The 20,381-nt window shown below is 55.5% G+C and overlaps 3 protein-coding genes across 3 annotated transcripts; all 3 read right to left on the bottom strand.

Annotated features, from left to right (window-relative positions):
* Nucleotides 1-542: 542 nt before the first annotated feature.
* Nucleotides 543-2,380, bottom strand: LOC142901325 (uncharacterized). Its single transcript, XM_076045801.1, has 4 exons — nt 2,317-2,380; nt 1,130-1,749; nt 842-961; nt 543-681 (listed from the first exon to the last, which is right to left on the bottom strand). The coding sequence occupies exons 1-4, from the start codon at nt 2,360-2,362 to the stop codon at nt 628-630; spliced, it is 840 nt and encodes a 279-aa protein (XP_075901916.1). The 5' UTR covers nt 2,363-2,380; the 3' UTR covers nt 543-627.
* A 649-nt stretch (nt 2,381-3,029) lies between these two features.
* On the bottom strand, nt 3,030-15,985 carry tg (thyroglobulin). Its single transcript, XM_076045794.1, has 48 exons — nt 15,907-15,985; nt 15,710-15,809; nt 15,480-15,577; nt 15,240-15,395; nt 15,005-15,164; nt 14,816-14,922; nt 14,566-14,709; nt 14,299-14,484; nt 13,507-14,003; nt 13,023-13,401; nt 12,797-12,916; nt 12,484-12,714; nt 12,269-12,373; nt 12,114-12,191; nt 11,896-11,996; nt 11,647-11,773; nt 11,376-11,537; nt 11,115-11,300; nt 10,840-10,967; nt 10,543-10,693; nt 9,894-10,043; nt 9,678-9,821; nt 9,427-9,591; nt 9,226-9,330; nt 9,045-9,154; nt 8,818-8,923; nt 8,547-8,747; nt 8,283-8,453; nt 8,116-8,202; nt 7,767-7,835; nt 7,529-7,666; nt 7,266-7,442; nt 6,923-7,034; nt 6,775-6,848; nt 6,551-6,688; nt 6,398-6,463; nt 6,186-6,320; nt 5,907-6,089; nt 5,620-5,824; nt 5,380-5,467; nt 4,937-5,284; nt 4,635-4,808; nt 4,405-4,542; nt 4,124-4,311; nt 3,912-4,016; nt 3,508-3,648; nt 3,254-3,429; nt 3,030-3,180 (listed from the first exon to the last, which is right to left on the bottom strand). The coding sequence occupies exons 1-48, from the start codon at nt 15,983-15,985 to the stop codon at nt 3,089-3,091; spliced, it is 7,281 nt and encodes a 2,426-aa protein (XP_075901909.1). The 3' UTR covers nt 3,030-3,088.
* Nucleotides 15,986-16,827: 842 nt separating this feature from the next.
* cmtm6 (CKLF-like MARVEL transmembrane domain containing 6) lies at nt 16,828-19,681 on the bottom strand. Its single transcript, XM_076045743.1, has 4 exons — nt 18,804-19,681; nt 18,188-18,364; nt 17,834-17,932; nt 16,828-17,744 (listed from the first exon to the last, which is right to left on the bottom strand). The coding sequence occupies exons 1-4, from the start codon at nt 18,918-18,920 to the stop codon at nt 17,568-17,570; spliced, it is 570 nt and encodes a 189-aa protein (XP_075901858.1). The 5' UTR covers nt 18,921-19,681; the 3' UTR covers nt 16,828-17,567.
* Between the last annotated feature and the right edge of the window lie 700 nt (nt 19,682-20,381).

The following is a 20,381-nucleotide window of genomic DNA, read 5'->3' as shown; positions in this document are numbered from 1 at the left end:
ATCGCTTGTCGCGCGGTACGTGTTCAGGTGCAGGCTGAAGGCAAATGGGGCGGGGTCCTACAAGGCCAACAATCAGAGAGACTGTGGCAGAATACAAAGAATGTTGAAGTGCTTTTCTGCTGAGCAAAGTGACCAGGAGGACTTTGGCCCAGCCGCTGAATCACATCGCACCTTAAGCCACCTCGAGTGTGTTTGAGCAAGCAGCCGATCCCAGAGAGCTCCGCCACCTACCACCTCCCCCACCTACCACCTCCCCCACCTTCTGATGAAGACCAACCTGCTGCTCTCCCCAGTGCTCCCCCTGCGTGAACACTGCCCCCGCTGGACACCCTCTACAGTGCCAGGGTGTCAGTCAGAGACACCAAGCAGGGCCCCAATACAGAGACGGCTGAGCCAAGACATGGAAACATTCTCATTGATAGCAGTTGTTTTTATTTCAAAGTGGTGAGGATTATTTCATGATCAGTAATGAGAAAAATACTCATCATTTTATGTAAATTAAATGAAAATAACGATCATTTTTATTCATCTTCAGAGACATATCATTTTTTGCTGACGGTGTGCTTGAGCTGAGCTGGCCTCTCCACTTGCCGTCACCTGCTGCTGGATGCTGATTGGCCAACGGGTTCACTGATGCAGGCCAGTGTTGAAGGAATGCGTCCTGATTTGCTCCAGACGGCCCTGAAACACAGGAGTTTGGGGATCCTCAGAGTGTAAAGGTGTCCTGGCCTAGATGGGCTAGACCGTGCCATGTGGTTACCGGGGAGGCGGGTCTTTCGTCGGCCGGGTCCTAAGACGCAGACCCTGAATTGAGACACAGCCTGAGTGTTGTCACACTTACCTGTAGCTCCCCCTGGAGGCGACTGTGTGAGATGTACAAGGGGACGTCGTCTCCGCTGGTCAGGTGGCCGTACGGCATGAAGCTCCCATGGCGCCCCCTAAGGCAGCACAACCACACCAGCTGTAGAAGAGACCAGCAGTCAGATTGAGGCTCTTGTGAATGACAAACGAGTACAAGCCTCTGCTGTGGGTGGAGCTAATTGCAGGCTATGCTAACCTCTGACAGGGCAAGCTAAGCTAAGGCTAAAATCAAATGAAACATCCGGCTCTGAACAAAAATCCCCCTCACCAATCCAACTAGCAGGAGGAGCAAAAAAAACAGATGCAGGGCTGCCAAGACCAGCAGAGCCACACCCCACCCAGGAACTGAAGGTGGCCCGCTCTGGGTGGTGGTCCAGCTCTGAGTCTGGGTGGAGGTCCCACTCTGGGTCTGAGTGGAGGTCCCACTCTGGGTGGTGGTCCCACTCTGGGTGGCGGTCCCACTCTGGGTGGATGTCCCACTCTGGGTCTGAGTGGAGGTTCCACTCTGGATGGTGGTCCCACTCTGGGTCTGAGTGGAGGTCCCACTCTGGGTGGATGTCCCACTCTGGGTCTGAGTGGAGGTTCCACTCTGGATGGTGGTCCCACTCTGGGTCTGAGTGGAGGTTCCACTCTGGGTGGTGGTCCCACTCTGGGTGGTGGTCCCACTCTGGATGGAGGTCCCACTCTGGGTCTGAGTGGAGGTCCCACTCTGGTTGGTGGTCCCACTCTGGGTGGCGGTCCCACTCTGGATGGAGGTCCCACTCTGGGTCTCAGTGGAGGTTCCACTCTGGATGGTGGTCCCACTCTGGGTCAAGGTCTGGTCTGGTGCTCCAGGATTGGTTGAGGTAACACTGGGGGGACTAGTGGGAGACAAAGTCGTGCAGGACCCTGAAGGAGTAGGAGAAGAAGGAGGAGGATAAAACTTTTCCATCATCTCCTTTATGTTTGAATCACATTCAGATGTTTTTGTTCTGACGTTTATTTAGAAAAGGTCAAAGACTCAAACACTTCACGCATGTTCACAGTGTAAGCTTGTGTAAACAACTGGGTGAGTCTTGTCAGTCTACAGTGAATGCTGAATTGAACCCCCTGGTGGTACCAAAAGGAACGCGCAGTCAGATGACAGCCAACATTGCAGTCGGGATGAACGAGGTTGACAGCGGTCAGTGAGAACAGTTGAAAGTGAGAACAAGAACTTCCTCCACAAGAGGAAGTTCTTGTTCTCACTTTTTTTTGTGTAGATGATTGAATCAACAACTACAGGACCAGACAGCCAGCTAGTGAGTTGGCCTTTTTCTAAAGTTCTAACCAACTGAAACAAGAAATCCACACCCCACCAGCTGACTCACCACCCGCCCCTGTTGTTCTTCCTGTGTCCAAACCCTGACCTGAACAGACCTGAACCTGAACCCCCCCAAACCATCCCATGTGGATAATGAAATGTGAGGGACTGACCTGAGGTGGAGAGCAGAACCACGCAGGCAGCAAGCACCAACTCCATGGTCCTGCAGGAAGTCCTCACTGCTGTCAAAGACCTCAGAGCACCACAGGAGACCTCCTTTATACACCTGCACACAGGTGGGCTGGGCCTGGCAGCCCTGTGCAGCGGGGACAGCAGCAGGGCTCCACCCTGTGGGTGGCAGGAGCAACTGCTCTTCATACTCCTCACTCACTCACTCTGGCTGGCTCTCATTTCAGGGTCTGCATCCTTCGTTGGCTGGGTTCTCCGTCGGCCTGTGGGCCGGCCGATGGAAGACGAACCCAAACCCGCCTCCCCAGTACCCACGTGGCCTACTGCTGGCCAACCCCGGAAGTGATGTTTTTATGGCATCAAGCCAACCATTACTTAGCCTTAACAGTAACATATTTTAACTGAATTTTGCACGCGCCCCTGTGTGTATGTGTGAGAATCAGCTCGTGAATGCACGTCTTTAAAGGCAGTTGATTGACCTTCAAACAGTCATTGGTGTGGTGGTGCTCTCTGCTGGTTGACTGAGGAACTGCAGTTGTTTTGATTTTATCTTTGTGGAAAATCAACATCCTTTTCCCTGAGTGCAGGATGAAGCCGGTATTGAAAATGGATGGATGGATAATCAACATACAGAGTGGTCACACTGGTCAAAGCACCATCTGGTGGAGAACAGAGGAACAGCAGCAGGAGGCTCTTTCAGATGCTTTTATTGACATTCAGACAACTACAGGCAATTTCTGTGATGATGTCATCGCTTCAGCTGTAGCTGTCTTTCTCAGCCTGTGACTGGACGAGCGATGCAGCCACTGGGACATCAGGGGTCAACGCAGGCTCCGCCCCTGACCCAACTGAAGGAAGAAGAGTAAAGGTGTTTCAGATTCAGCCCTGTCAGGTGACTTGGCCCCTCCCACTTGCACTCACCACCGCCCAGTCGAGGTCCCAGCTGCTCCCAGAAGGAGCACGAGCTCCGGCTGAGACCCTGCTGCTGTCTGAGGGCGGGGTCCAGCTCTAGGTAGGTGGGCGGGGCTCCAGAGGACAACACCTGCTGCCAGGGGGGCAGAGCTGCCTCTGCCCACAGGTGGACGGGGTTTGGGTTCCTGAGAGGGTGAAAGGAGGTGTGGCCTCAGCTGAGTCACATGACCTGGCAGGGGGAGCACAGCGGATTGGTGTCTTACCCAATCCGGACGAAGCTCGACAGGTAGGTCATCATGGCCAGAGAGAGGCGGCGGTCAGCAGCGGTGAAACGCTGAGAGCTGATTGGACGGTAAGGAGTCCCAAATGCCAGCTGCAGGTCCAGCGGGACCGACGGATCCGCCCTGCAACACAAACATTAATCAACACGCCTGATTGGTCGTCCTAAACCCTGCAGTTGACTGATAGGTGGCGCTCGTTTGTTTGCGGTTTGGTTAGAAATGAGGCCAAAAAAAGGACGTTCTTATCATGATGATGGCGGTAACGACAACTGACGAGTGTTTCTGGGTTGGAACCAGACTGATCCGGACTGGACTGGACTGGACTGAACCGAGTCAGAACGAAACCAAAACAGATTGAAATGAACAGGACCAAGAGGCTGCAGTACCTGCTGCCACCACTGTCCGCCGGTTGGTGGTACAAGAAGACATTAGCTCGGCTGTTAGCCCAGTGGCTAGCCATCTGCAGGCTGGGACATATGATGAACAGGTCCCTGAAACACACACACACACACACACACACACACACACACACACACACACAGAGTGAATGGAGGGTGTGAAGGCAGCCGGTGTGAACCGGTGCGTGGTCCTGTCTCACCTGGTGGCGTTGTTGAGCGCCCTGGAGAACAGATTGTATCCCGCCGCTGACGGACTGTGATCCAGAGAATAGAACCAGGCCGCCGCCCCCTTCAGCAGGTCGCTGCCTGTGGCTCCGCCCAGCGAGCGGCTCAGAGCCTCGTAGAAGACCGTCTTACCGTCGGCCCGACCCTGCAGGGCCTCAAAGTCCTGGAGCCCCGAGAGCAGCGGTCAAGCAAGGGTTGTGTGTGTGTGTGTGTGTGTGTGTGTGTGTGTGTGTGTGTGTGTGTGTGTGCGTAAGACCTTGATTCTGCGAGCTCTGCTGATCAGCCCGTCGTGGTGGGACGTCCCCAGCAGGAGGTCAACTCTGAGGAAGGAGGATGGAGGAACGGCCGGATGGACCGGAGACCAGGACTGGAAGGGACCACTGACTGCCAGCAGCTACAGACACAGGACAGACCCACACAGGTCACACACAGGTTCAAGCGGATAGGGTCAGGTGTTCGTTTAAAGAACTCTGGAAGAGGCGGTACTTTGGTCTGAGCAGCGTTGAGCTGATGAACCGGCGTCGCTCTGAGGCAGGAGACCATCTTGTCATCGTCAGTGGGGTCAGAGGTCACACAGCCGAGCTCTGTGGCCAACTGGAGCGCCTGCTGTCTGGAGGTGGAGCCAGTCTGAAGGAGCGACGGTGAGAAGATGGAACCACCCTGCGGGGAAGAGCAACAATCAATGAACAAAGAGTAATGAACCCTTGGGACAGTTGGAGACTTCCACAGCTCTCCACTTCCACAGTTCCAAGGAATTCCTCCAGTGGTTGAGGATGAAGAGTTCTCACCATCAGTATCATCCTCTGGAAGAGCGGTGGGGAGATCGCTGAGATCAGATGGAGGCTGGCGATGTCAGCACCTTGTCGCTCCGCCCCGACGGTCACTCTCTGGCGGTCTCCGCCCACCAGGTGGATATGGTCGTGAACCCAGCGGAGCACCGCCTCCTGGTCCGAAAGGCCGTAGTTGCCCTGGAGACCAGAAGGTCCGGTGCTGAGGAAGCCCAGTGCTGCAGTCCGGTAGCTCGCTGTGACCACCACCAGGTTCCCCACGGCAGCCAGGGTGGAGCCATCCAGCAACCCTGGACTCTGATTGGCTGGGGCGTTGAAGAAGAAGACGAGGACAGGGAGACGCCCCGTCTGACACACACACACAGGGTTAGATGAGAGCAGCTCAGGGTCAGGGCTCAGCTGGGCCGGACCTGTGGACCACCTAGTGGGTCAGACGGACTCACCTGAGGCGACGGGGTGAAGATGTTCAGGTAGAGACAATCTTCTGAGGAGGCTGAAGATTCAGAGTCACCTGGCTGCACGCAGCTCCACCTGGACCACCGCCGTAAGGTCACATGATCAATAACAGCACCGCGGCTAAACCAACACAGCCAGACCTTCAGGGGGCAACCGTGCGGCTCCGAGGAGCCGTCAACGTGTTCCCGAACAAATGAAGTTCTCAGGATTTGAAGGACGGTCGTTACCGAGGTTTAGTTGCATCCCAGGTTCCTGTCCACTCAGCTGGCTGAGCCGCTTCGAAGCGGAGCGATCCTATTGGTGGGCGGGCATAGGGAACACCCAGGAAGTGCGCCACCCTCTTCCTGTCCGAGCTGAGGGGCGTGTCCCGGGCAATGCCCTGCAGGGTCCCTTGACCCGGCAAAGAGACGGAGGTGGGTGCCAGCGGCCGGCCTGCAGGGAGACACCACCGCTCAGCACCGCTGCTCAGCACCACCCTCTCCAACTACCACCACCCTGTCCGCCGCTGGCTCACCTGTTCGTAGGTACACCTGGGGGGCCGGCTCTTTAATGACCAGTCGACAGGAGGAGGTGGGGCTGGGAGAACTGGGGGAGGAGCTAAGTCCACAGACGGTGGTGTCGGGGTAGAGGACGCAGCGGGTGGCCGACTCCACCTCGCTCAGCGCCACCGCAGTGCAAGACTCCACCCCCTGACAGGCTGCAACCGCAAGGAAAGAGGAAGTAGAGGACTGTCAGGAGCTTCCACTTCCTGTTAGGACCAGATGAGCGAAGCCACACAGACGGACGGTGTTACCGCTGAGACACCAGTCCCGGGTCCGGTCCGGGTCCGAGGCGATGTCCTGGCTCACGTGGATGACGTCGTAGGTGGAGAGGGAGGGGTCGGCGTGGACGGAGGAGGGGCTGAGGAGGCTCCACCCACCCAGAGACACTGAAACACAGCAGCAGGTTCTCAGCAGCAGCAGCAGCAGCAGCAGGTCCGACCTTCTCAAGTCCACCTGTAGTCACCTGGAAGAGCCGGCCGAGGCAGTTCGAAGGGTGGACACAAGGTGGTGTCGGTGCTCCACTGGCTCACTGGACACACACACACACACACACACACACATGATCAGCCTGTGTCGACAGCCTGGTTCCACAGTGGCGGTGTAGTTGGACCAGTACCGGGTTTCTGGTACCAGCCCAGCGGTTCTGGACTGGATCCGACCCCGGATGCTGAGCATTCATGTGACCTCCAAGAGGTCACCACATCCTGGCTGCAGGTCTGGACCCCGAGACTGATCAGCGACACACACAGCAGTTCTGATACAAACAGAGCAGTGACGTCATCACCTTTGAGTGACCCCTGACCCTGACCACCTGACCTGACGACCTGTTGCCATGGTTACCTGCAGAGTCCCGAACAAAGCCAAAACCACGGCAGCAGCGATCCTGGTCGCAGCGACGCTCGCACTCCCTGAACCTGAACACAGCAGCCAATCAGAACTCATCTTACTGTGTGTGTGTGTGTGTGTGTGTGTGTGTGTGTGTGTGTACCCGGCAGGCAGTGTACTTCCTGTCAGGCTGACTCGGCTGCGGACAGAGTAAGCCACCATCTTCTGAAAGGGAACCCGGTTGTAGAAACTCTGGACCGAACCAGAGAGGTCGACTGAAACACACGTGGTGCCAGCAGGGGGCAGTATCACATCAGTGGTGTCAGCACAGGAAGTGACACAGGAAGTGAAATCAGTAGATAGCAGGTTAAACCACTAGGACTTTTGTTAATCGTCAGAGAGCGAGAGAGTGAGCTGACCAATCAAAGCCAGCAGGGGGTGGAGCCAGTCAGGCGGGTGATTCTCGCTCTCTGCTGCTCCTCCCTCTGTCTATGTGGTGTGCTTACCCTTCCTGCTGTAGGTGAAGCCGGGCAGTCTGTCCAGCAGGTGGCGGCAGGCTTGTCTCAAAGGCTTGTCGTAGGCGCCACACACTCTGCTGTCGGGATGCAGGCGGCAGCTGAAGAAGGGCGGAGCCTCGGCATCTCGCAGGTCGGCCACGGAGCAGCGAGGCTCCTCGTCGCAGCCTGGAACACACACACACACACACACAGGCTTGCCAGCACACACACCCACATGCAGGAGTTTGTTGGAGGCGGTTTTGAGGACGTACGTGAGAGGCACCACAGCAAGGCCTGCTGGGAGTCGAAGTTCTTCTTGTTGAGCCAGAAGGAGAGCGAGGCCAGTTTCAGCTGAGGGTCAACGGTCACGTCCTCCTCTGATAGGACCTCGAACCTCTGCTGCACCGACACTGGACCCACACACACACACACACACACACACCTGTGACACTGGGCTCTCTCTCTGTCTGTGTCTTCTCCGGTTCTGATGCATTCAGAAATGATACAAACCGTCTGGAGGCGGGGCTATGTCTTCTGCTGCTGCGCAGGCAGAAGAGGCTCCGACCACTGCGTCGGCATCTGGTAGATTAAAAAAGACCCGTGAAACAAAATCCTCACAACTCTTCTCTGTGAATGTATAGCCCCGCCCACAGTGGTTCAAAGTGCTGTTGTAATTGGCTGTGAGCGACACTTCGCCTCGCTGTTCCGCTGGAAAACATTTCAGTTTTTACACAAAGCAGTGGAACATTTGCCGGACTCCGCCCCTTTCTCAATGCTCCTGTGTTGAACCAATCAACAGCTGACTGCAGGGTGGCCAGGTCACCTGACACACCTGTGAGGGCAGGTGGAGTGCAGCTACCTGTGTTGAGGAAGATGGCCTGGAAGTTGACGATGGAGGCCTGGTAGTCCTTGCGGTCCTTGCTGTCTGCAGGAAGCTCCGCATCGGCTGGAGACACACAGGAAGTTGTCAACAGGAAGTGGGCGTGGCCCAACGACTCGGCAGAACGTCAACCGAAGGCTGCTCACTGATGGTGAACTTTTGTCCTCCAAAGTTGAACACAAAGCTCTTCTGCTGCTGGTTGTAGCTAAGCCCCGCCCCACAGATACGATTGGCTTTTCCTTGTCCGGTCACGTCCCAGTCTCGCTCGCCGCACGTCAGGACTGACGGGGCTCTCAGCCAACCACACAGCAGGGTACCTGAGGGAGATGGGCACAGGGATGGCAATGATGTCATCCAGCCAGCTTACCCCACCTGAGCCCCGCCTCCCAGCCCCGCCCCTCCCCCCTCACCTCCACTCAGGCTGTTCTGGTTGAGGATGAATCCGTGGCAGCAGGCGTCGCGGCTGCAGCCGTCCTGACAGAAGCGATGGACGTCTGAGAGGGAGGAGCCTGTGGAGGAGAACACCTGCGTCCTGAACACACCTGAGACGGCCTTGGTCATCCTCGCCCTCTCGAAGCTCCGCTGCTGCTGCCGCCACGAGAACTGGGCTCCTGGAACGAGGACCAGCGTCAGCGAGTCTGGACTCAGTAGGTGAGAGTGGATGCTGATTGGCTACCAGACCTTTCTTCCTGATGACCAGCAGGTCTGAAGCCCCGCCCCTCACTTTTGTCCTGCAGCTCAGCCGGTCGAAGACCTCGGCCTGAGGATTACCCAGAAACCCTCTGGTCTGCCAGGTATAAAAAAAAAAACACTGATTACCCACCGCGCTGCAGTACCAGTGATTGTCCACAATATGTGACGAACGACTCACAGGTCAGGTGTGTGAAGGTGTGTGAAGGTGTGTGTACCTGCTGGGAGGTGTTGCATTGTGTGTTGAGTGTGTGTGAACTGTAGAGCTCACACAGGCCCTGGCTGCTCACCAGCGCCACGTGGTGGCAGGACGACTCTGCTGCGCACGCTGGCAAACGAAAGCACACGGGTTTGAAAGGAGCGGCCAGCTGTGTGTCACATGACCAGGAGGCGTTTTACCTCGAGCGCAGGAAGTGATGTCAGAGGTCACTGTCTGCAGCACCTCCGTGTCATTGGCAGCAACAATCAGCTGGGAGGTGGGGACAGCCTCGAAGCCGGCCAGCACTACACACACACACACACACACACACACCACATTAAAAACACACTCTTGTCCAAGGACACACAGTTCTGCTGCTCTCTGGTTGGCTGAGGCCTCACCTGCACACTCGTCGTCACTCAGAGGTTTGTTGCTGAAGGTCCAGACAAGCTCCGCCTCCTCCCTGCTGAAACACCGCCACCTACTGGACAGGAAGTCTGGCTGGGCCGGCAGGAAGTCACCCTGCTCTGAGCATCTCAAGCCCCGTCGCTGACAGTCAGTCTCACCTGGACAGGTAGAAACACAGTGTTCACACACACACACACACACACACACACACACACACACACTCGATAATGTCACTCCTAATCACATTGATTGGCAGAAGACGATCCTCTGGGGGAGGAGCCTCTAGGACACATGTTGCAGAAGTCTCGCCCCTCTGCATCCTGATAGGTTCCTTCTGGACACAGATGACACGCCCCCTCCTTGGACAGAGTGCCGGCGGGACAGGCGACTGAGGAGACACAGATCATCCAATCAGAGTGGAGGAAGCTGCCCCGGCCGGCTAGAAGACAGACGTACTCACTGCAGCCGCCACCGTGTGGGCGGTAACCAGGGGAACAGCCCAGGCTGGGTGATGTCATCGACAACAGGGAGGGCTGTGATGTGGTGGAGCCCAGATTACCCAGAATTCCCTGCAGGCGCTGCTGGAGTCTCGATTGGTTGAGGAGCCGTCCTGTGGGGAGGAAGATGGAAACATCCCTTTGTGATGTAATGATAGATGGTTGACCGGCAACTGGTTTCACTGCAGCAGCCTGGTGGCGCCATCTGGTGGTGAGACGCACCTGAACACACCGAGTTAGCTTTATATTCCTTCTTGTACTTTGCTGTCTCACCACTGGGTGGCGTGTTGTCAAGATTAGAGCATCAGTGCTGTAACTGTCACTACATCCCTCCATCCCTCCATCCCTCCCTCCATCCCTCCATCCATCCATCCCTCCATCCATCCCTCCATCCATCCATCCCTCCAACATCCATCCATCCCTCCAACATCCATCCATCCCTCCATCCCTCCATCCATCCATTTTCCTCCTGCTCTCAGGGTGTGAAGGGTTTCTTGATGTCCTTCCATTTGTGGCAGAATGCTACCCCCTACTGGTGTAGTTTCTCGTCAGGAAACTGATTACTTCCTGGAGTGACCTGCATTCACGGCCACCAGGTGTGTGTTCACTCACCTACGTCATGGAGGTGTGGGAGGTCGGAGGTCGTGAGGTTGGACAGGTGGAGGCTCCAGGTGACCGTCAGTCTCAGACTGTCGTCACCGTCGCACTGCAGCTGCACCGCCGAGCCGTCGCACAACCACAGCCAGCGCTGCGACACAGGCAGCTGCACACGCCACACACACACACACACACACACACACACACACACACACACACACAGACAAACCAAGGGCAGGTTGGTGCTGTGTCTGTCCTGCAGTTGGCGCTCTGTCCAACAGTCAAGCCCGACTTTGTGTGATAGGAACTCACCTGTAGAGAGCAGAGCCCCCTGCTGGTCATCGCCTCCAACAGCTCAGACTGCAAACTGCTGATGTGAGAGCAGGACGACGACAAGAGCCACAGCTGAGAGGACGAGAGCAGCTGAGGAGGCTGAGGGACTGTGACACACACACACACACATACACACATACACACACGCACACACACACACACATAGAGAGAAGGACAGACAGATACATTAAGCTATCTGAGATAGAAGTGTCTACAGTTGTTGGCCAGCAGGGGCGGGGTTTCAGATGCCTTACTCTGACAGGCTCCGCCCACTGGGCTGTTGACCCAGCGCTGACTCTTGGTCTCACAGAGGAAACTGCTAACAGGGAGTGCGTTGTGGTAACCAGGGGAACAGCTGAGCTCACAGCTCTGGTGACCATCAGCTGCTGGCCGGCAGACAAGTGCACCATGGGTAATAGTGGGGGCGGGGCAGCGGGGGCCTGGACAGGAAGACAACGTAGAAATTAAACAGCAAAGTGACCACCAGGGGGCGACGGCGTCGTCAGTCCACCTACGGTCACATGATGGCGACTGTCCTGCCAGACGAGACACCCGGGTCCCGCCCACTTCCTGCCCGCTCTCACTGACACACCAGCAGGAAGTGACATCACACTGCAGTGGGAGGAAGGAGCCGTCGGGGTGGCACTGGAGACCCTGGAGCTCACACCAGCTGGGACCTGAAGGCAGCACAGGGGCAGTGAAGGCATCACCGTCGTGTGTGTGTCTGTGTGTGTGTGTGTGTGTATGTGTGTGTGAGTGACACACAGAGAGAGTGAAAGTGTGTACATGTCAGCTGTCCCGCAGGGTCGAGCACGGCTCTCCTGATTGGCTCTCCAGTCAGAGGGTTCACACACCAGCCTACAGCGCCCCCTGTCTGCTCTGTCTCTGTCTGGAGCACTGAGAAAAGGCCATCCTGACACACACACACACACACACACACACACATGCACACACACAGAGTTAAGATTATTAACTTGATGAAACCAGTGTGTGTGTGTGTGTGTGTGCGCGTGTGTGTGTGTGTGTGTGTCCCACCTCCTCACACTTTGGCTTGTAAATTGAGGTGATGATGTCAGAGCCTTTCAGCCAACCAGAGAGCAGAGTGTGATCCTGGGCCCTTTGACAGCGAGTCGCGCCTGCATGACAACACACACACACACACAAACACACAAACACGTTTAAACCTTGTGTGTGTGTGTGTGTGTGTGTGTGTGTGTGTGTGTGTGTGTGTGTGTGTGTGTGTCTGCACTCACAGCTGGGCAGCCGTGGTGAGCGAGTGGTGAGAGAGCCGCTGATGTACTGCCCATCTTCATCCACACACCAACACTGACCTGCTCACACACAGCCATGAAGATGTCGCACAGGCTCTGCTATAGTGTGTGTGTGTGTGTGTGTGTGTGTGTCAGACCTGTGCTGGGGTGACACTGTGTGTGCAGCCAGTGTCCGTCGGTGTCACACTGAGGAGTGAAGGGCTGGTAGTTCAGCAGCTGAGGACGCACAAACATCTGGAGCGCTGCAACACAACCAGCACAACACTTCCTGTCAGAGTGACATCATCCTGTGACATCACATCACACTCATGGAGGGAGGACACTGGTGCCCACAAGAGAGTCCTGGACTGACCGGACAGAGCAGCCAATCGCAGCGCAGCCTGGGAGCCGGTCAGCAGCCGCTCAGACGCCTGCTGCTCGCCCTCTGATTGGCTGACCAGGAGCTCCTCGGGGTTCAGGTGCAGCCCTCGAGCCAATAGGAATCCATATCCCAGCTGCATGTGGGAGGAGTTCTGTAGCGAGACGGCGGTCCTCAGTTCCTGCTGGAGGGTCGTGACCTCAGCTAGCGTGTCGGAGCAGCGAGCTGCAGGTTAGCACACGCACACACACAGACAGACAGACAGACAGACAGACACACACACACACACACACACACACCAATCATTCATGTATTGACAATGATTTTATTGGGTTGGAAGCCCCTCCCACTTCCTGTTCTACTTCCTGGATCAGTGACTGTGTGTTTCTCTGACCTCCAGTAGGTGGTGATGTTTCTTCTCCAGGACCTGAAACACAACACCAGGTCTCAGTATACAACTGACTCTGACTCTGACTCCGCCCCCAGCCCAAACCCTCTCCACCAATCAGAGATCAGGCTCTGGCTGATCTTACAGGAAAGGGCTCCCCCTGCAGGTGCAGCCGTGGTGCTCCTCCCCTCCAGATCGACACAGAAGCAGCGTGACGCCACACACTGCAGCGGCAGGAAGTCTCCCGCCGCCGAGCATACTGGGACGTGGACCTCGGCACCGGCTGCCAGCCGGGCTTTGACATTCAGAGCCTCAGCTCGCTGGACCTCGCAGCGGCTGGGACATCGACGAAGATGGCCAGTGGTGCGGGAGCCCACCAACTCCCGGCCCTGAGGGTCCACGCACCAGCACTGGCCCCGCCCACACTGCACCGGCTGGAAGGATCCACCAGAGGCGCAGCGGGGCACAAACATCTCAGTGCCGCCATGGTGTCCGGAGCAGGAGGCCAGCAGAGTGATGAACACCTGGAGAAGATCAGAGATGTGGCGAGATGAGGAACACCTCTGACATTCAGCACTTCATGTTTGGATTTGCAGAATAAGACCTGGACGTTTGTGCTTCCTGTTTACCTGCTGCAAGTTCTGCGAGTCGCTGCGGCCCTGCAGGAAGTTCTGCAGGCCCGACAGGAAGGTCGGTTCCTCCAGGGCTCTGCTGACAAAGTGCAACAGGACCTGGTTCCGGGAGATGGTGGCATCCTGAGGGGAGAACCGCTCAAGAACCAGGACTCCTCGACTGCCGACTGCCCCGCTCAAGTTTAAGGAGGCGGCGTTCTGCAGGAACTTTCCTCCAAACAGGTTCTCCTGGAGGCGGCGAGGAGCAAAGTGAGTGAGGGCCTGCATAGCTCCACCCACCGAAGGGAAAAGACCCTGGAGGACATCCATCAAGAGAGACAAGACGGAGAACCGGTTCTCCTCCACTGGCAGGAGATCTTCGAGGGGCTGGAGGAAGGAGTCGCAGGAGGCCGAGCTTCTGCCCGAGGAGGCCAAGGGTGGAGGAACCATGGGACCAGAGAAGAACCGGGACAGAGCCAGACGACGTTGAGACTGACAGTCAACTAGACCAGAACCTGGATGCATGAAAAGAGGAGAAGAGAGGACAGGAGGTCTTTTGGAAGGTCTCTCAGATACTTCATCACATGCCAGAAGAAGAACCAGGAACTGGACCAGGATCTGGTTCTGTGTCAGACCTCTTTGGAGGTTCCTTGTACAAACTCCAGCACCGCTTGATTATCATTATGAAGATCCAACTGTGATCAGAACCACCAGCTGCTTCAGTTTACTGTTCCATTTAATTTTGAAGATGTCATGTCATGTGACCTCTGACGGCCAGTTTGGATCCAGAAGGACGATGTTACCACTCACTGCACTCCAGCTGGTCTCCATGCTGCCTGGTCCCAGGAACCTCCCTCCCACTGGGCTCCACGCACCAGCACTGCCCCCCCTGCTGGCACTGCCTGGGACTGAAGGCTCCTCCGGCCTCACAGTAAGGGACGAAGGTGGCCGAGGAGCTGATGGCCGCCCGCCGCTCCTCCTCACAGGCTGAGGGACCTGAAGACAAACGTCCAGCCGCTTGTAGTCTTGGTGCTTCACGGACAGTTTGAAAAGTCTTTAAGAGGAAACCTGGTTTACATCTGAAGTGTCCGGTCACAGCCAGGCGAACTCCCAGCATCCTCCTCTGCAGGACCCGGTAGATGTTGGTCTTTGCGAAGGAGGCGGCAGAACCTCCGGCTGGGAAGGCCGTGTCGTAGATGTCTGACAGGAAGAGCTCCACCCCTGCACAGAAGCTCCGTCATCATTGTCATCATCATCATCATCATCATTCCAGGGACATTCTGTCAGTACAGTTTTAATAGCGCCCCCTGTGGACGACGGTGTTCACCTGTGTCGGGCAGTTCACGTCCTCGGCTGTCGGAGCAGAAGCAGTAGGACGACACTGCGGGGAAGAACTTCCTGAACTGGCTGAAAGTCCCAAAGGCTTCAGGAAACCTGGCCAGGAGAAGAGCACAGAGGTCAGGGAGTTCACACAGCTGCAGCGCCACCTGCTGGATGGAGGTCGCAGCTGAGTCACCTGTTGAAGGTGTGCAGCAGGTCCAGCTGGCTCTGGTCCGTGGTGTCGATGAAGACACACTGGACGGGGAGGAAGCCGCCGTCTCCATCGCACTGAGGAGGAGTGTGAGACAGGTTGGCGTGGAGGAGGAGCCTTTCCCTCAGCTCGCAGCGACCGGGACCTGTGGGTCAAAGGTCACCCTCAGTTTGGACTCCATAAGTCTGGACAGTGTCAGTGTCAGTGAGAGTCCACCCACAGCGTGGGCGCGTTCCTCTCTGTCGGGTCCCGTAGAGCTCCATCCCATCCTGGTCCACGCACCAACACTGCCCCCTGCTGGAGTCACACTGAACCTCTTCAAAGAGTCCTGAGGGGGAGCAGCGCAGGACGGACTGCAGCTGGCAGGGCGACGCGCCTGGAAGGACAGGTGGACTTCAGGGTCAGACGACAGCCCCCTCACTGATCATGTGACCTGTGATGTCATCAATAAGTGCCTCACAATATGGTGCAGAGTCGTTGGTCCGAGTCCCGGCAATCTCCTGACCTTTGGCGTCCACACACCAACACTCCTGACTCCGTCCACTGCACTGCGCAGGCCTGTGCTCACACACACAGATAAATAATAATAAATAAAGACAACACATGTCGAGGCAGTGGCGGAAACTCCCTTCATCTTTTTGTGTCACTACTCATGTTGACTAGCAGGTGGCAGCAGCTGCAGCGACGCACCTGAACCTGCCGTCCTCAGAACACTGAGGAACCTCATTAAGGTTCCCAGCCGAGTCCCTCAGGAGCTCACAGGAACTCTTCTGGAGGTCCAGCTGGTAGTCTGCACAGCAGGAAGGACAGACATCGCCTGAGTGACAGGTGGACAGACAGACAGACAGACAGACAGACAGACAGACAGACGGCTCAGGTGGACCTACCTGAGGCTCTGCCCTGCAGTGACTCCAGGAAGGTGAGCAGGATCCAGGCGATCCAGGTGACGCGGTGCAGGGCCTCCATGGTCTCCGTGGTGACGACTGAAGGCTGCAGCTTCTTTATAAACCCTCAGATCTGCTGAGTCACTGTGAGGAGCATCACCTCCTCCACCTCCTCCTGTGTTCATCCCAGTGGAACCAGGAGTTCTCCGCTGACACTCAGGGGGCCGGGCAGCCAAGCACGCAGTGCTGTGATTGGACGGGAGCTTTCCATGGTTCTCTTCCCATCAACATTCAAGAGGCACCACCTGACTGCGAGTGGTCACGCTAGTAGTCTGGTGACGCTGAGGCTCGGCTATCGCCTGCATCTTCATCTTTCCCACAATCCTTTGTGCTCAGAGCTCCACTGCCTCAACAAGATGTTTGTGCAGAGGAACTCTGCTGGAACATCATCCAGGAGTTCACCTGGATCACCTGGCTGTGGGCAGGAGAGGACGCTATGCTGAACCTGACTTGTGTTGACCCGTGGGGATAAAAGACAGGGGGCGCTGTGAAGGGACTGAGGTCCCCAACACTCAACTACCCAGTGGAGGGCCGGAGTCGTGGCTTCAATCAAGCAATTTCATTAGGTTGAGTCAAAATCATTTATTAGAAACTATATGAAATATTTGATGATACAGGATCCAGGACGAGTCGTCAACATGAAGCGTTTGCTGTAAAAATGATGACGTCACTGCGAAATCCGATGAACAAAAACTCGTTTCTGCCGAGTTCTCCAACATCACGACGTCTCGTCCAGGAAATATTCCTCCTGCCAGCCACTAGTGGGCAGCCAATCACAACGCTGTCCCATCACTTCTTGTTTCCTGGACCGCCGCAGAGGTGATTTTGATTTTGTCATCATAAAGAATCAACACGGTGAAAAGATTTTGCTGCCAGTTTTCACAAAACTTTATTATCAGCAGGGAAGCTGAAGCGCGGCGAGGACGACGGGTCAAAGTTGGTCGTTTATCAGTCGTCGATGAACATTCAGCCAATCGCTGAGAAGATTGAAATTCCTCCTTTTTACGAAATCACAACATTCCGACAGACACCAGTTTAATCCAGAGAAACAGTTTAAACCAGTTTAAACCAGTTCAATCTGGACAAAACCATTCAATCAACTTTAATCCAGACAAACTGGTACTGTCTGGACAAAACAGGTCAAACCAGTTCAAATCAATGGTCAACAGTCTGGGGTGAAACAGGAAACGGTATTAGATCAACAGGAAGCTCCTCCGCCTGGCGCCCCCCAGAGGACGGGAATCTGGAGAGAAAGATGGGACTGGTTCCAACTGGTTCCAGCTGCATTGCGTTTATTGATTACTGGTGCTTTCAAAGAGTTGATCAGTCTGATGCTCCTCTTACAGACTCCACTGAGCTGCTGCTGTAGCTGCTGCGGCGCCTCCTGCTGGATGTTCAGGCAGCCGCAGGGCTGGTCAGGGGTGCTCAGGGGTGGTCGGTCGTTTGGTCACTTGATCGGATTGGTGAGGTGCTGTGATGTCGTCAAGTTCTGTTGGGCCGCACCCGCTGGAGGCTGCAATAACTACGATTTGATTGGATGTTAGATAGGCCCCGCCCCCTGCTGCCACTGAGATATTCTGAGCGCAGAAGGACGAGTGAAGGGCTTATTCTGCGGGGTCAGTGTTCAGGTTCTCCAACTCTGGCTGCTGCGTCGCTGGCTCCGCCCTCTCCCCCGGCAGGCCTCCATTGGTTGCCTGCCGCACCCCGAAAGGAAAGCCCCGCCTCCTATAGAACATCACCACGTCAGCCGCGAACAGCAGGGAGGCCAGGAATCCAAACACCTGGTGGTGGAGGAGAGACGTCAGACAACAGGACAGGAAGTGAGGGGGGCGGGGTCAGGAGAGGAAGTGACGTGGTCAAGTTCTCTCACCAGGGCGGCCTTCTCCAACTGGGAGCCACCGTTGTCTGCGGCGAAGGCGATGGAGGCAATGAAGAAGAGCACAAAGATGACAGACGAATACACAAAGTCCTGGGGAGAGACACAGGGAGGTTAGCTTAGCTTAGCTTAGCCTAGCATTGAGAGGGTGAATGAGAGCTTGTGTCATGGACTGTTCCTCAGTAGAAGAACCAGAACCTTGGTCCTCCTCTCCACCACCTCATCGAGCTGACGCACAACAACCTCCTGTCCAAACTCACAAACTTGTTTAGCTGTTGCTGTGCTATGCTAAGCTACGCTAAGGATTGTTCTCAGTGGCAGAAGGCACAAAGTAACAACAAGGCTCACCACGATTGGCCAGCGGCTGACGCCCACCCTGCCGTGGAGGGGCGTGGCCAGCAGGACGAGCAGCAGCAGCGTGAAGAGGAGAGCGGAGCAGCTGACGAACTCGAAGGTGTAGAGGCCCAGGCAGCTGGTGCAGCTGTGGACCAGCTCCTCCAGGAGCAGGGCCACCAGGGACAGCAGCTGGAGGAGCACAACCACCACAACAACTTCAGTCACTGCACTCCATGCTGCCGCTGCCCCGTGCCTCAACTTCCTGTTTAACGGGCCGCAATTTCCTGTTTGCGTCCTGCACGCAGCGAAGGGAGGCGGATGGCGTTGCGACAGCCGCGGTCAGATCTGCTCAGCGCAGCACTGCTGACTTTCACTTCCTCTGAGGAGGAGGAAGGAGGGGAAGGATGGCCGTAGTGGTGGAGGAGGAGGAGGAGGAGGAGGAGAGAGGAAGTGGAGGAGGTGGAGAAGGAGTTTGGGCCCAAAACTTTTATTAAACATTCTGAGAAAAATGTTGCTGAAAAACAAAATAATTTCTTTCAGCTGCCCGAGAGGCAGAGCCACAGACCGCTGGAGTCCTGAGAAGCAACCGTGTGTCCACAAGGTGGCGCTGCTTGGTCAGTCAACTCACCACCTGCAGGACCTTGAGGATGAACCGGATCCAGTCCAGGTGCTCCGAGGGAACCTGGAAGCAGGAGGACGGAGGGTTCGGTGCCGTGGTGGAGGAGTAGACCTCGGTGGTCGTCATCTGGAGGGACGGAGGGACACAAGTCACGGAACCTGCGGCACGAGCTCCAAACACAGCGACAGTGAACGCCTCCGTTTTTGAGACGTTCACTGTCCTACAGGAGAGTTCTGAAGCGGCAGCCGTCAAACCAACGACACCGGAAGTGACGATGAAGCCCGAATATCGAGGCGGCAAGATCAGAAAGCTGCTGGGGAACAACCGTCGTCACTCGGTGATCGATCACACTATTAATCAGCGCCGGCGACCAACGACCAAATGCGCAGTGGGCTTCACACCGAACCGAAAGGAGCCGAGCCGAGCACGTCCGACAAGTAACGAACGCAAACTGAACGGAACTGTGAGTGCAGATACTCTTCGCGTCTAACACAGCGCGCAGTAAAGGCCGCCGAACCGAACCGGAAGTCAGTTTTAGGGGCGCGAGCAGGCGGAAGGATGAAACTCACCGTCACAGGTCGTTCGGTGTCAACACGTCGAGAGCGAATCGCTGCTTCTTTGCATCAAACTCACTCCCGTCAAACTTCCGTATTTAACTTTCTGCTTCTCAAACTTCCAGCGGGAAACACACCGCTTCCGGCGGAACCCATCAAATTAAGAGAGACTTCTTAGCGGGACCGGGAGGAAAAAAAAAAAAATCAGCTAAAACTACTAAAGGCACATGTCAGACTCACACGACAATAATAAATGGTGTCACAGGACGTTTAGGGCCCCGTTACTCGCAGTTTGATGTTTCTTGAATGAATGAAGGCTTAATTTTTAAACATGTGAGTAACAGAACATGGAAATACTGTATAACAAAAGTAATATTAACATAACATGTTTGTAAAGGAGTAGATAGAAGCATTTGCTTATTTAACCCTGTCCCTTGTCCACGTAATCATCATACTTGTTTGTTTCATTTTCAATATGTATTTGTTTTCCTCATGCAGTTTCCCAATGATGGGAAAATAAATTCAATAAAAACTACGTAAACGTGTGTAAACCCTTGTGCTAGTCCTACCCACTCTCACCCCTAACCCCTCTGTGCTAGTTAGTGTCGTTGTTTGGACCTCAGCCAGCCCCCACAACCGTGTGGTTGTGTGTTTTCATGCTTACGCAATAAAATGTAAAGTATGAGTGAACTCGTTTCTTTTTCTCGAACTGTGTTTGAACTGTGCTGAATGTCGCGGTGTAAATCTTCAAACCAGTTAGCAGCAGTGCTAATTCCCCCAGCATAAGCTCAACAACACCACAACATGTACATTAAAGTTGACAAGGAAACCAGTTTCGCTGGAAAATATTTCTGATAAATGTTCCCAGGCTGATGTGATCGCCCGACCTCAGATATCCTGACTGAGCTCTTCACAAGCTGCTTCAGGTTTTATGGGATGTGCAGTGTGTGATTGTGTGATTGTGGGGCCCATGTGAACGTCTGCAGCAGTGCCGTCTACACTGCAGCTCCCACTGAACTCCTGTTGGTGACGC

This window comes from Nelusetta ayraudi, unplaced genomic scaffold (genome assembly GCF_046127955.1).
Source record: "Nelusetta ayraudi isolate G7.1 ecotype Tasmania unplaced genomic scaffold, CSIRO-AGI_Nayr_v1 ptg000087l, whole genome shotgun sequence".
In the NCBI taxonomy this organism is placed as follows: domain Eukaryota; kingdom Metazoa; phylum Chordata; class Actinopteri; order Tetraodontiformes; family Monacanthidae; genus Nelusetta; species Nelusetta ayraudi.
The sequence above is the reverse complement of the archived record's forward strand: the minus strand, read 5'-3'. Positions and strand labels throughout refer to the sequence as shown.

Bases quoted from the DNA above. Each gene is read 5' to 3' on its own strand.
- LOC142901325 (XM_076045801.1), bottom strand. From the start codon at position 2,362: ATGGAGTTGGTGCTTGCTGCCTGCGTGGTTCTGCTCTCCACCTCAG. The intron at 962-1,129 runs GTGAGGGGGATT...TCTCTTCTACAG, and splicing joins TCCTCCTGCTAGTTGGATTG to CTGGTGTGGTTGTGCTGCCT. The intron at 682-841 runs GTAAGTGTGACA...CCTGTGTTTCAG, and splicing joins GCCTCCAGGGGGAGCTACAG to GGCCGTCTGGAGCAAATCAG.
- tg (XM_076045794.1), bottom strand. From the start codon at position 15,985: ATGGAGGCCCTGCACCGCGTCACCTGGATCGCCTGGATCCTGCTCACC. The intron at 14,710-14,815 runs GTGAACACCGTC...GCTTCTGTGCAG, and splicing joins ACGTGAACTGCCCGACACAG to GGGTGGAGCTCTTCCTGTCA. The intron at 9,822-9,893 runs GTGAGTACGTCT...GTGTCTCCTCAG, and splicing joins CCCACACGGTGGCGGCTGCA to TCGCCTGTCCCGCCGGCACT.
- cmtm6 (XM_076045743.1), bottom strand. From the start codon at position 18,920: ATGACGACCACCGAGGTCTACTCCTCCACCACGGCACCGAACCCTCCG. The intron at 18,365-18,803 runs GTGAGTTGACTG...GTGCTCCTCCAG, and splicing joins TCCTCAAGGTCCTGCAGGTG to CTGCTGTCCCTGGTGGCCCT. The intron at 17,933-18,187 runs GTGAGCCTTGTT...GTCTCTCCCCAG, and splicing joins TCAGCCGCTGGCCAATCGTG to GACTTTGTGTATTCGTCTGT.